This window comes from Scomber scombrus, chromosome 20 (genome assembly GCF_963691925.1).
Source record: "Scomber scombrus chromosome 20, fScoSco1.1, whole genome shotgun sequence".
In the NCBI taxonomy this organism is placed as follows: domain Eukaryota; kingdom Metazoa; phylum Chordata; class Actinopteri; order Scombriformes; family Scombridae; genus Scomber; species Scomber scombrus.
Genome location: NC_084989.1, coordinates 14185252 through 14203173, shown reverse-complemented (window position 1 = coordinate 14203173; position 17922 = coordinate 14185252). Strand labels below are relative to the sequence as shown.

The window sequence follows — 17922 nt, the reverse complement described above, 5'->3', positions numbered from 1 at the left end:
TTTAATGTGTTGTTGTGTACATTTTGCTGATGATGCACTGTGTATTGATACTGTGCTTTTAACATTTTGAGTGCCAGACTCTTACTTGTAGGCTACTAGATTAGCTTTATACAGTTGTGTTGTTAATTTTACTTTAGTGACGGATCTCAATATTCTTCCACAGCTTGTGGCAGCCATAACACACAGCCAGACTGCATCTAGGGATGCATCAGGCATTTGAAACGAACACTACACTGTGCTGACATATCAGCAGGTATTTGAGATTAGGATTAATGGTGTTGCAGGTCTCCCACACAGTGTCATTACTGTATATATCCAGAGTCAGATCCTGTAAATCACCTATTATTCTTAGCTGGGATGCTGATAACATCATTGTAACCCTACTATAGTCTTAAATTAAGACCAGGCAAGGTGAAAGACCTTTTAGATTACTGATTACCCGCTTTTTTGGCTTGTGACCCCTTGTATTCAAAGAGATGTCACCTTTAGTTAGTTTCATTTTAAACACTTGGGCTTCCTCAGCATTTACACCATGAGTTGACTATCTCTTGTGTGGTGAATATCTTTGCAGCAACGTTTGAGCCAAAATGGAGTCACTAGCACATATTATTTTAATGATTAATTATTTACTCCATATTAGTCAAATGTGACCTAGAATGGTTAAATTAAGAAATCTATTAATTATTATTCCCTGTCAAAATGGTCTCTTAGTTATCTTTGTGAAGCTTGGTTTATGTTATGTGTTTTAATTTTGCTTCTATAACAGTGCATGAAAAAAATAGGCTCATAAAGTCTTATACTTAAAATATTGTTTTGACAAATGGCAAAAACTGTTTCAAAATTCAGTAGTAGTTTTAAAATGCACGCATAGAGATATGTATTTTTTTCCTGAGTTTAGATTCGCAGGCTAAGTTTCCTCTACAAATCTCTCATTGGCAGGTTTTGATGCCAACTATGGCATTAAAGGTAAGAATAATAAAGAGGATTATGGCCACATGAGAAACAATTATTTGAGCTCTGAGCTATAATTCTGACTTTGTTCATACTGAAAACAGCATGAAGAGCATTATCATCAAATGTTTCAAGAATGTTACAGAGAACGATCTTAAAATGTTTAGTGATAGATAATGTTAATAATCTAAATCTGAAAAAGTCAGAATTTTAACTTTGAACTGAGAAGACAAATAAACTTAATCCTCAGTACAAATGACATCCTTACCAGAAGTTTCAAGACTCTTTACATAAGTAAAAGTACCAATAAAGCAATGTAAACTTGCTGCATTACAATGTAATGTATTAGTAGACAGTACAACATCAATCCCATTTTTGCTGACCTGTACTAGCTTCCTGTTTCTTTTAATTATCTACAAAACTTTAAATGGTATGGCATCTTCTTACATTACTGAACTTTTAATACCCTATCAGTCACAGAAAGCCCTGAGATCCTCCACAGCTGATTGTTTGGCAATCCACAAAGTGGGGAAGCTGCTCTCATGATTTATACGCCAAAACTATGTAACACCCTGCCGATTTATATCAAACAGGCAACCTCTGTGGACATAAAACACACCTTTACTGCAAAGCTTTGAGATGATCTGCGTTTTATCTTGTATTTTCGACTTGTTTTTTACATTTAGTTTCCTTTCTTCTTTTAAATCTATTTTAACTTTTATCACTATTTGTCTTAATGGTTGTTTTTTTTTAACTTATGCTGTTTATTTTCACTTGCTGTACTTGTTTGCTCTTGTTTTGACTTAAATGTAAAGCACTTTGAGCTGCATTTTTATGTATGAAAGGTGCTATATAAATAAAGTTATTTTTAGTAGTAGTAGTTGTAGTAGTATATAATTTTATATATATGTATATATATATGTACAGTATATACCTTAGGCAGAAATTCAATTATTTTGACACAAATTTAATCTCATAGTAAAATAAACAGAGTTCAGCCTGACAGACTAAACTCCGGTCTTAAAAGTCCTATGACACACAGCAGCACTACTGCGCATGCGGGGGTCAGGGTTGACAGTCGTGGAGAAGGAGTGCGGCGGCTGCTAAGCTAACAGCAATCATCGCAACTAGCTACATGTGGAGGGTAAAACGGGAGCCATCCCCGACCCTTACTCTGTCAAAATCCCTCCTTTTTTACCCTAAACAACTGTAAAGTTCAGCCTCATCGAAAATAAGGGATACTATCTGTTTACAATGAAAGGGTGAGTGTGCGCTTTTGAGTCACGAATAAGTAGATTAGCACGAGTAAAGTTTTTTACAAGAGGAGGAGACGGTGAGGCTAAGCTAGCTGGCTAAGCTATTTTTATTCTGGTGTAGGTTATAAACAGCAAACAGCAGCGCCGCTACCGAAACCGTCTAGTCACTGATAGTCCAGTCAACTTAAGCCGCCTGTCGGGTCGTTTAAAGCGCGTTGAAGCGGCGCTAACTAGCAAGCTACCGCCGGGAAGCTGAGTCAGTCAAGGCACTGTAGCTAAGCTAAACATGCAGACACTGGATCTCTGCAGATCAAGTCAGCTCAAAGTAGCCCAGCAAGTCAACTTTTCCTACACACAAGCTTGTCTGTAAATGCTGGTCATCTCTGTTGCCGACACAGTTACACTTTGTGGCAGCTTGCTCCGTGAAACTTGATCTGTCAGTAAAAACAGGAGCAGTGTCAGATGATATGAGGGGCGATTAACACTCATCTGTGTGCTCAGATCATTTGAATGTGTGTGATGCTGGTACTCTACATTACTGTACACCCCAAAAGATGTTTAAATTTGTTTTTTCTTTTGGAGGGGCGATTTGTGGGGGTAGAGGGAGGTAGTCCTAAAATACCACAGTGAACCCCCCAACCAGGCAAACTAGAGTGTTATATTTGTGCCACTTACATACAGGTCCCCTTCAGATATGTTTAAAGACGTATATAAAATACTCTACTTTGCATAATAACTCTTTTATAGTTTTTCCACAAAAAAGTTAAATAATTGTGTTACAATCCTGAAAATGACAACTACCCCTTCTCATTCATTTAAAATGCAGGATCTATGAACATGGAAATAGTACAATTTTCACTGTAAAGTCCACGTTAATTGCTTGCAAACTATTTGGGATATTGGAGAGAAATTTCCATTTTTAGCAGATATATGTGAAAATAGCCTTCCAATGTCAAACACTGTAGTACTTCATTCTGCACATTGAAGCTCAAGCTGGGTACTCGTGGACATTTTTGCTAATTTTGGCTAATTTTGATTATTAATATAACACTCAGGTATATTATCATTTTGACCATTTTTTATTTCCAATTGTTCTTATTGCTTGTTAACTTACTGATTATTTATTGTTCTTTATTCATTCTATTGATGCTCTTTCTCTGCTATCCACTTTGATGCTGTAACAGTGTCAGTTTCCCCATCATGGGACTAATAAAGGATTATCTTATTTTATCTCATCTTTAGTGTTTTTTAATTTAATTTTCTGACAATCTGATCAACCAATTGATAATCACCTAATTGTTTAGCTCTAGGGTGATCCACCTTTTTTTTTTTTTTAAATAAAGAAACTGCAACAATTCGTATGGATGAAAAAATTACCAGTGTTCAGCAGTCTTAACATTGAAGTCTCACAATGTTGCAGCTTGCTGTTCTTCTCGCTCCTGCACTGTGGATCTTTAATATATTTTGAGTCAATTCATCCTGAATATAACAGTTTACCCGTTTTCAGCTATTTGACCGTTTTGCTCTTGTTCCAGTAGCCGAATCGAGCTGGGGGATGTTACGCCCCACAACATTAAGCAGTTGAAACGTCTGAACCAGGTCATCTTCCCTGTCAGCTACAACGACAAGTTTTATAAAGATGTGCTGGAAGTTGGAGAGCTTGCAAAGCTAGGTAAGAGACATCACTCGTATAACTTTGACACAGATAACTCGAACTAAATCCTTTTGAAAAATCATGTTGCGAAGTCTTTATAATGATGATACGGAAATGTTAATGAGAGCAGAGACACAGAAATCAATGACAGGATTCAGGCTGGTAGGTGAAAAGCAGGAAAACCCTATAACCACAATAATAAAAAGTATCCTTTTAACTGCTTGATTTCCACATAAGTTTGTCAAAGGATATGTGGAGGCCAATTCATTTGCCTAAACTGAGGCCAGTTACTGCACTGTCAACAAAAACCCTGCCCTCTGCTCTCTTGACAGTCATTGCGTCTATAACAAAGGAAGGGAGCCATGTCTGTTGTTGTTGTTGTTGTTTCAGCATTACTTGTTTTTTTTTGTCTTGCAGCGTACTTCAATGACATTGCAGTGGGAGCTGTGTGCTGCAGAGTGGACCACTCTCAGAACCAGAAGAGACTGTACATCATGACACTCGGCTGTCTAGCGCCTTACCGTAGACTTGGAATTGGTAAGAAGCTCTTCATCTCTAGGGGACAAAGAAACATCCCAGTGTGGCGTAGTGCACTGAATTGATGTTTTTATTTTTCACCAACTTCCATTTTGTCTTTGTCTGTCAAGGTACAAAGATGCTGAATCATGTGCTAAACATCTGTGAGAAGGATGGCACTTTTGACAACATTTACCTGTAAGTGTCTAATTGTAGAAGGTGTATGTGTGAATGAGTAAACTAAGGCTGCAGCTGCTAGTTATTTTCAATTAATCAGATCTCTTTACACATTTTTTTAAACTGACATTTACAAAATTGATTTCTTTCAGCAATAGAATAAATATAAATCCAAGTTAATCCTAGTATTAAATGTGAAATTTAAAATCACCACTTTCAACTAAGCTGCAATTAACTCAAGTTCTCTTTTCGCAGTCATGTGCAGATCAGCAATGAGTCAGCCATCGACTTTTACCAGAAGTTTGGCTTTGAAATCATCGAAACAAAAAAGAATTACTACAAGAGGATAGAGCCTGCAGATGCCCATGTGTTGCAGAAGAGCCTGCGCAGCCCATGTGCACCCCCCACCGGAGAGCTTCAGAAGGCAGAGTAGGGGCACAGCTTTTGGAAGGAGCACAGATGTGCCCGCCTCCACAGAAACAGAACTGTGACAAATGCCCCAGGGTCGACACATTCAACACTTTCTTCAAAGGACGCTAAAAAGAGAAAACAAATTTAAAGTACAAAAATTGCATTTATTTTGCAAAGGGGTCCCCTTTGATTTTTTGCATATTTTATTGCTCCCCTTTACCTCGTACAGATAATTGAAAACGACAAAAAGTCCAGTATCCAAAAAGTGCTCCTATTGACACAGTTGCCAACTTCAAACAGTTTTAGACTCGGTGGAGGGGGAGGGTGTGGTGTTTGCAAATCATACTGTTTGTGTTTGAGTTGTTTGTATGCGGTTATAAAGCTAACGGGGACATATCTATACTTTTGAACAAAAGAAAAACAGTTGGTTTGAAGCGGTAAAAGTGTTTGAAAGACCATCACTGACACACACACACACACATGCACACAGACAGTCCCAGCTGGTCAGCTTGGAGTGACGCTTTGGGTTGTTTCGTGGAGCAGTCACAACTCTATTCCCTTACCACCTGAACCCTGGGATTTATGGGAAATGAGTCTGACCAGTTTGTTGATAAGTCACGTCCAGAGAGGGAATCGCAGAAATGTATCCCCCTCGGTACGGGCGACAGGAAGGCTGAACGGTTTTGAGGTGGTGGGAAGACGTGGTCACCACTCATAATTACTGATTAACTTTATTTTCCAGGCTGTTAATTTAATTCCCCTTCAACTGTTTCTGTTATTTTTATTTTTTACATTGAGATGGCAAATGGTTCAGAGATTCTCCTGGGTTTACTGCTTAAGAGTGAAGACATTAAAAATCATTAAGGAACGAGAGACATTTCTCAGAAGGGCGCTCCACAGTGTCATGTGAGGGAAGTCCGAATAACATGTTTGGGATTTGATCTGGGCATTATTTTCCAGTAGTAAAATTGAAGTGTGCGAGGATGTGTGTCTTTAAACAAATGAACGCGTTTAGAGACATCTTACCTTTTACACCTTTTGGCACCTTATGTAGCCACTTTGCAGAAATGGTCTTCTCTAACTTCCTGCCTCAGTCAGCTTCCTTTGAAGCTCAGCTGATAGTTTGGGAGTTTTTGTTTATGGTCTCTCAAACAGTGTATCACCCAGAGGAAGCTCTGACCCCTCTGCATGCAAGGAGAGTTGTGTCCTCTCCACTGTAGTATAAGCATGTTTTTCCTTTCTTTTGAAGAATTTTATCTTTTCTGGAGCTCTATATTGTAAGACTTTTTAACGTCTAAATAAAGGAATTACTATTTGCAGTAAATGTGTTATTAATTGTCTTTGTTCTGTTCTGTGTCCACTGTGATCTAAGAGCAAATTATCACAAGATTATGGTTGATTATTAATTTCAAAACATGTCCTGCGAGAAGGATGTTAAACATGAATTTATAGGTGCATTCAGTGGGAACTCATCCTTGGATGCTGATTGGCTCAGACCTCCCGTACTCGGAATGCTATTGGCTGCCAGCTCCCACAGCCTCCCTCTTTCTGCACCAAGTTAGATCTACACAGATTGTTTTGAGAGATGAGTTGAGTTGAATACCTTGCTAGCTAACAGTTAGCCTCCAATCTCTTTAACTTCTCGCAAGAACAGTCTCTAAAATGTCGAGGCTACAGGTAAGTGCAAACTACCATCCTTTAGTAGCGTTTTAACAGCGGAGCCGCGAAATAAACCCGCTTCTGCTTTGTTTGATAATCATGTCTTGTAGCGGAGCTAAGCTAGCTGTTAGCGTAAGAAAGCTAGGTTAGCTGTATAGGTGATAGCTCAGGTTGCTTGTTTCTGGCTGGTTAAGGGACGGTATACAACTATTTAAACATGGTTTTGTGTCGACACAAGCAGAACTCTTAACTATATATATGACTCTTTAATACTGCTTTTATAAAGCTGTAGTATGCAGGTAAATGAGTTTATGTTAACTGTAAAGCTAGTAAATGTACACTACATAGTTGTAGTACTTGATGCTCAGTTACCTTAACAAGGCTGCTGATTTTATCTCTACTGTGTCAACAGTACCGCAGACTTATTGTGCGTTAAGGTCATATGTTGTTTGGTGTCATCATGCTTATTAATAATGTATGTTTCATGTTGTTTGAATGCAGGACGGTCATGGAAAGGATGTGAGGTCCAGCTGGTGAATGTGTTGACTGGTCTAGTACCTCATCACACAGGCAACTGTTGTGACAGGATGCCAGAGATGACTGAAACTCAGACACCTGGTCGTAAGCCAAAGTAAGAATGTTTGAGTCATGCATTTATTTAATCATGCAGTCTCATTGAGTTCAAGATCTCTCCTTTTTTTTTTTTTTTAAAGAGAGAGATCTGATATCAAGGAACATTCACACAACAAGAGCACAATCAGAACAACACAATTACACAAACATCAAAGAATTAATAACAGTTACAAGAGTCAGAAAAAAACATCAGATAAAGCTTTAAAATATCCAGGAAGAATAAAAAGATTAATTTGAGGGCAGTTTTGTAGTTCATTGCATTAGAAAGGTGCATGAAACCCGTTCTGCCAACATTAGGCATACATGAGGGATATTTAAGGTTAAGTAGTTACTGGATTTAAGTGAGAGAAGAGATGTGAGGTAGTATGTAGATGAATAATTGAAATGGTTAATTCTTGTCTGTAAGGAAGTCCATCAAACCTTGTGATATAGAGGGCAATGATGAGTAGGACAACTGTCATTTGTGATGTGTGATGACTATACAGAATGTCTTAATGGTCAAGGACAGATGTGATGGTTGACTGCACAATCATTTTATAGATTGAATAAGACAGACATCATTCGTAAATGTTGCTCATGGTCATGTATTCTGGAAATGCCTCAAAATAACTAAATTCTGGGAAACAGTATGTACAACAATGAGGAAAAAATTAAGATGCAATATTACTGTGGGTATTTCCCTGCTTTACTTTCCAAATGGACCTATACAGTGAAATTATGAATACCTGGTTTAAATATTAGTAGTGGCTTGTAAAAAGGCTATAACAGAAATGAGTAAAGCTGACCCGTCAACTCTGGACCAGTGGACACAGATAGTTTACGAAATCTATTTGGTGGAAAAAGTGACGCAAACTGTGAAACTGCAATAAACCCAAATCGAGAAGAAGTATGAGAAATGGCTATTATCCCAAAGGAAGGAAGCAGCACTATAGATTAAATAGAAATTGACAAAGATAATGGCCTGTTACACATTAAATATTTCTGATTTAATCTAGGGGTGTTGTCCCTGAGTTTAAGTGTTTCTTATTATTTTGCTTTTTTTTTTTTTTAAAGGACAGCCTTTTATTCTGTAAAAAAAGCCTAGTTTATTTAAAAAAATTTGAGTTGAAAATTTAATATGAATCTTGAATGATAGTACATAGTTGTAAAAAAAAAAGACATGTTAACAATTGTTTTAATTTTTGCAGAAAGAAGAAAAACAAAGAATCCCACAATGCAGGTGAAGTAATATCTCCTTTAATGCTTCTATTCAAATCTCCCTGCTTAGTGAACTCTGATTTACTGTGGGTTGTCACTTTCAATGTAACTGGTCATTAAGGTTTTATTCTGTCTTTATTTAGTTGAGAGACACAGAAAAGAGAAGATAAATGCTGGGATTAACCGCATCGGTAATCTTCTGCCCTGTTCCCAGTCACTTAAACAGGTAAAACACAAGTTGCCATTACCGTTATACCGCATCAATAATTTCCATTAAGGGCAAATTATTGTCTGTATAAGGTGCTTATAGCCTGATAATCAGACTGAACTGCATGTTTGTTTCACTTCTTAAAATATATATCTATGTGAATTTGCATTTATGTGGTATCTTTTAATATCAAACATTTATCCTGTTTAGAGTAAGAACATGATCTTGGACCAGGCTTTTCGCTACATCACTGAACTGAAGAAACAAAATGACACAATGCTTCTGGAAGGAGGGGATAAAGTCCAAGGTGAGGTTAAACAGTTGCACATTTGCAGCCAGGCACAGCAGGAATTTCCCACAATATACATTTATAAATTGTGTCATTATGTGTACATTTGAGCATTGATTTATGAATGCATGATTATAAACAGTATGCACACTCAGTAGATCATTATGTTTGTATGTGTGCTTGGTCTTGGTGCAGCTGAGGAGATCCGTCGAATGCGGCGTCAGTTGGAGGAGATGAGGAAAGAGAGTGCTCACTATATCGAGCTCCTGAAAGCCCACGACATTAACCTGCTGGAAGACCCCACGATACACTGGAAGGGCAAACAGCGCTGTGCCAAGGTGGCAAAAGTGACTCCCACTCATCAACTCCCAAAGGGAATCATCGTCTACTCCAATGGCAACGTGATGTGTCCTGCAGGAAAGGAGACAAGCCCGCGAAAACAGCCTTCTGAAACATTAATTCTTCAGCCACCTTCTGATGTCAGTGCTGGGTTAAGAGTTAATGGGGCCTTGCTGCAAGTCAATACCTCTACTTCCACTCCTGCTCTTCTTCCTGGATCAACTGTCACACCCACCCAGTCTACGCCAGGCCTGAGAGTGGTAGAGCAGTGTGTGATTGAGAAACCAGCTGCAGCCCCCACTCTGCCACCTTCTGTGTCTTACATCACCCTCCAGCTCCCTACAGTCCCCACCACCCTGCCCCAACAACCTCAGCCTGCAGTCCTAGCCCAGACCCTTAGCATAGCAGCTACTTCAGCCTCACAGCTCCCCACTGAAAGCCCTGCTCCACCTGTGTCCATTCACACCACGCTAACACAGACTGTAGCCACCTCTAGAGCACCCGCCTCAGAGGTCTGCTCTTGGGTCACAGAGGACACTGCCATCAGGAATGTAAGTTACACTGCTATCCCGAACAACCAAACACTTCTTACAGCTGCAGCAACAGGCAACACACGGACTACTTGGACAACGCTGCAGATGGCAGGGAACACAGTGCATCCAGTCTGCCAGAGTCTCCCCACCCCAGAGGTTAGCAACATCAGCCAGGCTGTCCAGCAGGTGACTGTGTGTCCCATGGGCAACAAACCATCTGTTCAGCCCATTCAAATACAGATGCAACCTCATGTTTCTGTACAACAAGCACCCATTACAGCTCACATTCAAGCGCAACCTTTTCAGAGACCACCGCAGCTACGGCCAGCAATCCTGAACCAGGCACAGCCTATCCTAGCCCCCCAAACTCAGTGTGCTGTTCTTCCAAAGCCAGCTGTGGTGGCTCACCCCGCCATTGTGTCACAGCCGCAGTCCGCTGTTCTCCAGCCCGCGTCACTGGTTCCTCATCCTCCAACAGCCCTCATTCCTCAGCCTCAGACCCTCCCTCAAACAGCCCTAGTGCCCCAGCCACAGGCCACCGTGCTGCCCCTTCTTCAGACCATGCAGGTGCTGCAGGTCAACCCAACTGGAGGATCAGCCTCAGGGGTAACAGCACCACAGAACACTAACAACAACAACCCAAGTGTGGTATTCCTGCAGCAGGCCAATGCCTGCCCTTCACAGTCAGTTATAAGAGAGGAAGTAACCAATCAGACACCCTGTCAGCATATTGTAATCATCCAGGCACCCAATCAGGCTGCACCTGCCCCTCAAAATCCTCAGGTTGGCATGGTGCCTGCTGCTTTGCCCGCTGCAGTACCTGCTTTGCCCACTCAAATACCCACAACCAGCAGTTCAACGTCTCCCACTTCTTTACAGAGTGTAGGGGGAAAGCAGCTGGTGCATATTCTCCCACGCCCTGTTCAGCCTCAAATGAACCATCCTCTGCAGGTCACACAGGCATCCACTTCCCCAACGGTTCCTCCAACCCCACAGACTATCACTGTGAATGGCCAGGTGTTTGCCCTGCAGCCCATGAAGACCTCTGAAAAAGCCAGCTCCCAGGGTGGCCAGAGTACACTACAGCTGGTTCAGCCTATCACCACTGAGGAACCAACTACCAATGTGGCCCTCAACAGTTTAGGGGCTCTCAGCAGTCTCAACCAGAGTATCTCTCAGGGCCTTCCACTTACCATTTCTAGCCAGAACAATTGTCAGCCTCCAGCTGCTCCATCATCACTTGTCCAGCAGAAGCAGCAACAACCTCCTGCTCCAGCACCCCTCCCTGTAACCACACTTGCTCTACCTGTGCGGCAATTGCAGGTCCCTTCATTGAGCCCAGTCAAATCAGGGCCGGTGGTTAACGCCTCTAAGCCTTCAGCAAAGAGGCGTCGCACGGCTGTCAATACAAAGAGGTTAACAGCTAAAAGGAACAAACCAGCCAAGAAGAAAGAGCTCAGTCAGGTGCAGCCTGCTGTTACTGTTTCAGCCAAGCCTGCGGCTGCTGCAGAAGAGGATCAGACAGTTATAGTGTCCCAGTGCTCAACTGTAAAAGTCACAGACATTCCCCCCACTTGTACCACAGCTGTCGCAACGACAGATTGCAGTAAAGCTATTGGAAATGTCACTTCTACACAAACAACACTGAAAATGATTGTGTGTAGTCCATCTAGCGGGCCATCTGTACTTAGCCAATCCCACACACAGGGCAAAAGCTCTGTCAGTGCAACTCAGAGTGATGTTTTATTCAGTCACACAAACACTAGTGGTATGGCCGCTGCAGTTACAACTGTTAGTGCCACATCAGTCAAACCATCAGTAAGTACGACTGTGGCCATTGAGAGTAAATCTGCTGTAGTTTCTGAGGTGAAACAGCTAAGCACCAGTACACCAACTAGCACAACACAAAGTAAGTCAGCTGCTCCTTCTGCTGTTTCTAGACAGAGCAGATCTGTGGTCAGTTCTGCAGGTGCCACTGCGGCTCAGTACACTTCCACCACTGTTTCTTCTGCATGTCTGACTCCAGTTTGCCCCTCAGCCACTGCATCAGTATCTTTAAACCAGGCTACCCAACCAACTTCTGTATGTCATTCTCAGAGATCTAGTACCCAAGATCCTCTTACCTGCAATAAACCTGAGTCTCAGCCCACCACTTCACCCTCTGTGTCCACTACCTTGACACTCTCATCCACTGCCCCAACTTTTTCTGCAGCCCATAGCTCCGTTACAGCCCCTACAACAAGTTCAGAGTTCAGGAAAAGGGTCACAACCACTAGAGCACCAACACAGCAGACTGTTGTTAACATGCCCATTCTCCCCCCGTGCCATCCTGCCGAAGTCAAACCACCCCAGCACCCTGGAAGGAACAGTGAGGTTGAGGATGGAAGACACTCTGCTGCAGCAGCAGAGAAAGAGGGCTTGGTGACAGCCACATCTGACACTCCTTCTAGGAAGGACTTTGTCCCGTCTCAGCAGGTGTACACTAACCTAGATGATCAAACCATAGATCACCCTATGACATCTAGCAGACAGACAGACTCTCCCATGTCTACAGGGGCTGGGGGAGGCAGAGGGTTCTCTGTGGCTTCAATGCTTCCTCAGGGTCACAGTATTAGTGCGTCATCTAGCTCCTTTGGAACATTTACATTCACATCTGAGCAGGCAGAGATGCTGGCTTTGGTCATGCTGGAACAGGACAGTCCTGGGAGGAGGACAGGAGGATGCTCTGGGGAAAACACTGCTTCAACAAACCCCACCACTGCCACATGGGAGCCCCCAAAGACTTCAATAGTGTCAAGCAGTAAAGAAAGAGGCTCAATTGGACAACAGCAAGCTAAAGTGACTAAACCCATGGACACAGTAACTGTTAAACCTGCAGTCCAGGTATCTGTCAGAGGACAGGTTGGGGAGGGGTCTGTCAGTGGGCCCAGTGGAAGCAGACATCCACAAAACTCATCTCATCTCATCTCATACTCCCAGTCCCAGTCCCTCAGCTCCTCCCAGAGTGGCACTGTGGCTAGCCTCAGTGTAAACAACCTTATCAGGCCCAGCTCCAATCAGCAGCCCTATCCTGGCTCTCCCAGTCTGGCTGGCCAACAGGGCTCAGTTCCTTCACCTGTGGGGACCTCAGCCCACATATCCCAACCGTCAAATAATGCACTTTCACCCTGCCCAGGTGCAGCCCAGCTGAACGAGTACGCCCCTATAAAAACTGCATTAATGAGGGCTCAGGCTGGAGTTGGTGTGGGTGAACGACAAGTGAAGATCATCTCCAAGCGGCAGGCCCAGGAGGAGGTGATGCTAAACACTGGAAAACGACCCAAGCCTTGCCCTCCATCAGCAACCACTGTTAGCCATATGGACGTGAAAGCCCCAGACCACACCCAGATGATGGTGGGACAGCTGCCCTCCGCCTCTTCAGCCATAATGACGAGAATTAATTCTGAGGGTGGTGGTCCTCTCTTCTCCACAAACTCTTTCATGAGTCCTGTAGTTCGGCCCACAGATGGCCACTGTCCTCCTCAAGGACCCCCTGAACAGAACCAGCCAGGGGTGCTTCATCTGCCCCAGGGTCATCCACAGCATGCTGCAACCCAGCCTGGCCAGCACCTGGGTGGGAACCTTTACATGAAACAGCAGCAGCAAGAACAACAGAGACACCATCTGTATCATTTGCAACACCACCTTACACAGCCTGACCCTGCACAGCGGCACTCGCTACACCAGAGGGCGCTTCAGCAGCAGCAACAACAACAGCAGCAGCAACAGCAACAGCAGCAGGAGCAGCAGCAGCATGTGCAGAAGAAGCGGGGACTCGTCAGAAGCAGTCAGACCGGTTCACCTGCCGGCTTGCAGAAGCAGCATCACCTGGAAAAGTCTGGAGTTCAGCAGCAGCACTCGCATCCACAACAGCAGACTCAACATCAACAGCACACACAGCAGCAGCAATCACAGCAGCATCCACAACAGTCCCACCAACAATCACAACATCAGCAACCAACCCAACACCAACAGTCTCAGCACCAACAGCACCAACAACAGACACATCAACAGCAGCCCCAGACACAGCATCAACAACACCAACAGCAGCAGCAGCAGTTACAGCAGCAGCAGCAGCAGCAGAGCTCCCACTCCAGACACCAGCAGCATCTTCAGCAGCAGATCCAGCAGCAACAACAGCACTTTAGGCACCAGGAGAAAAGCTGTGAAGCCCAGGCAGCAGGACCCAGATCCCACCACAGCAGCCACCTGGCTCAGCAGGAGCACCTCAAGGTTGGTAGTGTCACATGGTGCAGAATAATACAGTATGATTTTATTTGTTTCTTCTATTTGACTGGCGTTTCTGTTGCCAAAATAATATGATATATATTTGATAAAATACTAGTTGTTGAACCTTTTATTATACAATTAACATAAAATGCAACCAGTTTACATTTAGTAATCATCTTTTACCAGGTAAACTATAAGAAGCTTTGGTTTTTCACCACTTAACAACTGCAATAAATTGCTTAATTTTGTGTGTGTGGTGTCACAAAATAAACAAAACAGTAACTTTTGAGATGTAATTACTTCTGATGTTTTGTTAGCTGAATTATTAAGTGATTTAAGATTGAAGTAATTATTACCTCAGCAGTGTAATTTCTGTTAGTGCAGTCTTCCAGGGTATAAGTTCAAACTGGTGGGTGAATTTGTGGCCAGTAACAGTGTCCCTCTTACACAGATGTATTTGTAGCAATTGACCACAGCTTACATTTACTCTGTTGTAGCATGAAAATCCCTAAAAAAAACCTGAAGATATTAAAACAAATGTGTTAAACCCACTTAGATTATTGTAATATCTGGTCAGCTGTCATTATGTTTAATTTGTACTATATTAAATTTTCTCTGTCTGGAAAGTCTGAGGGGAAATGTTGATATTTAAACAAAATGTTACAGTAGGTAAACCTCATCTGTGAAGCACATATTCATGCTTTTGGGTGCACCAGATGACCAATGCAGCTAAAGTGCAGATAGATATTCAGTGATAAATCAGGCTTGCGTTTGGAAGTAACATCTTGATTATTTCTCCTCCTCAGTCTGGTCAGGACCATAATGCTATGCAGAGGATGATGAGCTCTCGGACTCTGGAGCAGCAGCTCATCTCTCCTTCCATTAATCCTGTGTCCCGGTCGTCTGACCTGGCCTGTGCGCCATCACGGCAGGAACGCCACCGTGTTTCCAACTACTCTGCGGAGGCACTCATCGGTAAAAGCTCCACTAGTGGTGAGCAGCAGCGTATGGGTCTTCACCTTCAGCCCGGCCGCGGTGCCACACAGGAGCAACCAGACCTCCGGGGTTACCTGGACACATCACGTGGAAAGGCCAACATTGCACATAATCCACAGAACCGCCTGCCCTCAGACCATCCAGGGTCTGCCGATGTTCAACGGGTGTCTGAGTGCCCGCCCTTCAAGGCCATGGGTGGAGGAGCAGGAGCACATCAACTCAGTGGATTTGAGGCACAAGTGTCTCGTGGAAGTGACATGACCCCTAAGTCGGTGCCTCCTTCCCAGAGGGGACCGCAGGGGCAGCAGCAGGGCGGGTTCAGGATGGGTGTTGGCCCTCCAGCAGATGGCAGGAACCGTGGCGGTTACACTGGAGTTCATCTCGGCTCGCAGGGAGTACAGGTTGGCCCAGTGCTGCCCCGGGAGCAGGACAGTTGTCATCAGAGTTTCATGCAAAGCCTCCTTTCCCCACACTTACCTGAGCAGAGCAACCATCAGCGAGCAGTGCAGTGCTGTCCCACAGTCAGCATGGAGTACAGCTGTGTGCCCGGAAGCTCTGCAGCAGACATACAAGCCAAGGCCTCCAGCCCCAGTGTTCCCCAGACCCAGAAGGCCCCAACTATGAGGCTTGGAGAGGGCAATAAGGGGCACATTTCTCAGGTCAACAGTAACATGCATGGTGTGCGAGCAGGTCTCCCCCATCCTCCAACCCCACACAGCAGTTCTGAGCCAGGTCGCTCGTCTGCCCCTTCCAGACCGCCCACTGCTGTTAGTCAGCACTCTCGCCACATCGCCCGTGATACACAGGCTGCCAAGCTGAGACCGGGCGACCGGCCTCGATCAGGTACTCTGAGATCAAGTAACCCCTTTGAGCCTGACGGTCACCTGCCTCTGCCCTCTGGAGGAGGGGTGCTGCTGAGCAGGCCGCAGTCTGGAGGGGAGGCAAGGCGCAGCACTATCGTTCGCTTTATGGCAGATAGTGCTCAGGTTCCTAGCGACAACAACCTGGTTCCCGATCAACACCTAACACAGAACTTTGGTTTCCCCTTTATTCCTGAAGGAGGGATGAATCCTCCACCTCCCATCAATGCTAACTCCACATTCATCCCTCCAGTAAGCCAGCCCAACGCCTCTCGTACGCCGTCCCTTCTGCCTGTGGAGCCACAGAACACTTTACCCTCCTTCTATCCTTCCTATTCTCCAGCTGCTCACCCTAGCCTCCCGAGCGATGTCACCCTCCAGTACTTTCCTAACCAAATGTTCCCCAGCCCAAGTGCGGACAAGGGCAGCGCTCCTCCACTCAACAACCGCTTCGGCTCTATCCTTTCCCCGCCTCGCCCTGTGGGTTTTGGACAGGCAGGCTTCCCCCTGCTCCCAGATATGCCCCCTATGCCTATCGCCAACTCGTCTGGAATCACCCCTCACATATCCAACTTCAGCCTCACCTCTCTGTTTCCTGAGATCGCCACAGGCATGCCCACTGATGGTTCGGCCATGCCTATGTCTCCCCTGTTGTCGCTCTCTAACACCTCGGCTGCCGACTCTGGCAAGCAGCCCAACCGTCCTGCCCACAACATCAGCCACATCCTGGGCCATGACGGTAGCTCGGCTGTGTGAGGAGAGCTCCCTCTGCATATTCAACGCCACGGTGGGCTCATGCTCTGGAGGGAACAGTTTTCATTTTCAGTTTGAGATTTATTTGTTCTTTTTAAAGTTCAGAACATGGTGTTGAAGCACCCGGTGAAATGGTTTCTTGGTAATATGACATGTCAGTCTGGTGGTTATTTATGTTGTTTACATGTTCATAAAATTTCAATCTCAAATTTCTTTGGCATATGTGTGATGTCATTGTTATAATTTGTAATATTTCAAAAGTATTTTGCTTTTAGGACGATGGGTCCTTTTAAGCTTTTTATTTGAAATGTTGGTTAAACCAGCTGTTTGTTATTACAACAAAATCTAATTTAGGTTTAGAACTTGAATTCAATGTATTCTCTGTGATTTAAGAAACCCTCTGCACAGTTACCTACCAATGTAATTTACTAACTTATATCAGGTTGTTCTGTACAGATTGTTTTTTCTTCGAGAGATATTTTGTAAATACCAATGTTTCATATCAGAATTGTTAGATTATGTATGTATTTGTAAATAGAAAATTGATTAATAAAGTTTATAAGGAGAACTTTGTATTTGCTGCCAACTGGAGATGTATGTGTGTGTGTGTGGTCTGTCATAGGCTACTTTTAGGGACAAATCTTAGACATGGGACCATTTAATTGGGGACAGCTTGTCCAACTAGGGGAAAATCCATGTCTCCAGTTGAGGAAAACTTTTTTTAGGGGTCAGTGGTTAAAGTATCTCTCCAGGAAATGAATGTAAGTGTGTAAATGTCCCCAGAAATTACCTGACGTGTGTGTTTCTTAATATATTCATGCCGCACTAGGTGGCCCTTGAATTCAATAACATTTGTTTTTTCCAGCTCTGAGTGTTGTTGCAATATCCGACAACGGATGGAACAATAGTAATTAAAACAACCACGCTGTCGGAAACAAATTATACAGTGAATTGTCTGCTTTCTCAGTAAAACTAAACAAAGCACAGAAAATAACATTAAATGACAGTGTAACATGTTAAAAATGACCGCAGACTGTCGTCACCACACATAACTGTCCCAAGACTGAAAAGATGCACAGAGGACCCGTATCAATTTCATAAGCTTTTATTTACATGCAATAGTGCTCCAGCATGTGCAGCCACAGAACAGCTACACTTAAAAAAAAAAAGGGGGATTGTAGATTCAGGATCTCCTTCATTTTGATTGCAGATGTCTCTGGC

The 17922-nt window shown here is 43.6% G+C and overlaps 2 protein-coding genes across 3 annotated transcripts; both read left to right on the top strand.

Annotated features, from left to right (window-relative positions):
• The first annotated feature begins 2053 nt into the window (after positions 1-2053).
• Positions 2054-6289, top strand: naa50 (N-alpha-acetyltransferase 50, NatE catalytic subunit). 2 transcript variants are annotated; one of them, XM_062441852.1, is made up of 5 exons: positions 2054-2213; positions 3746-3879; positions 4279-4398; positions 4509-4575; positions 4810-6289. In XM_062441852.1, the coding sequence occupies exons 1-5, from the start codon at positions 2206-2208 to the stop codon at positions 4985-4987; spliced, it is 507 nt and encodes a 168-aa protein (XP_062297836.1). In that variant the 5' UTR covers positions 2054-2205; the 3' UTR covers positions 4988-6289. The 2 variants fall into 2 exon arrangements, with proteins under 2 accessions (XP_062297836.1, XP_062297835.1); XM_062441851.1 differs by having other exon boundaries at positions 2057-2213; positions 3743-3879.
• A 270-nt stretch (positions 6290-6559) lies between these two features.
• LOC134002421 (basic helix-loop-helix domain-containing protein USF3) lies at positions 6560-17262 on the top strand. The gene is made up of 7 exons (XM_062441764.1): positions 6560-6642; positions 7126-7255; positions 8445-8476; positions 8598-8680; positions 8873-8969; positions 9147-14095; positions 14899-17262. The coding sequence occupies exons 2-7, from the start codon at positions 7212-7214 to the stop codon at positions 16702-16704; spliced, it is 7011 nt and encodes a 2336-aa protein (XP_062297748.1). The 5' UTR covers positions 6560-6642; positions 7126-7211; the 3' UTR covers positions 16705-17262.
• The last annotated feature ends 660 nt before the right edge of the window (positions 17263-17922 follow it).

What these genes read in the sequence shown, in the direction of transcription:
- naa50 (XM_062441851.1), top strand. An exon ending in TGGAGAGCTTGCAAAGCTAG is followed by an intron (nt 3,880 to 4,278) that starts GTAAGAGACATC and finishes TTTGTCTTGCAG; the next exon opens with CGTACTTCAATGACATTGCA. An exon ending in ACTTTTGACAACATTTACCT is followed by an intron (nt 4,576 to 4,809) that starts GTAAGTGTCTAA and finishes CTCTTTTCGCAG; the next exon opens with TCATGTGCAGATCAGCAATG.
- LOC134002421 (XM_062441764.1), top strand. Translation starts at nt 7,212, where the DNA reads ATGCCAGAGATGACTGAAACTCAGACACCTGGTCGTAAGCCAAA. An exon ending in GTTCCCAGTCACTTAAACAG is followed by an intron (nt 8,681 to 8,872) that starts GTAAAACACAAG and finishes TATCCTGTTTAG; the next exon opens with AGTAAGAACATGATCTTGGA. An exon ending in CTCAGCAGGAGCACCTCAAG is followed by an intron (nt 14,096 to 14,898) that starts GTTGGTAGTGTC and finishes TCTCCTCCTCAG; the next exon opens with TCTGGTCAGGACCATAATGC.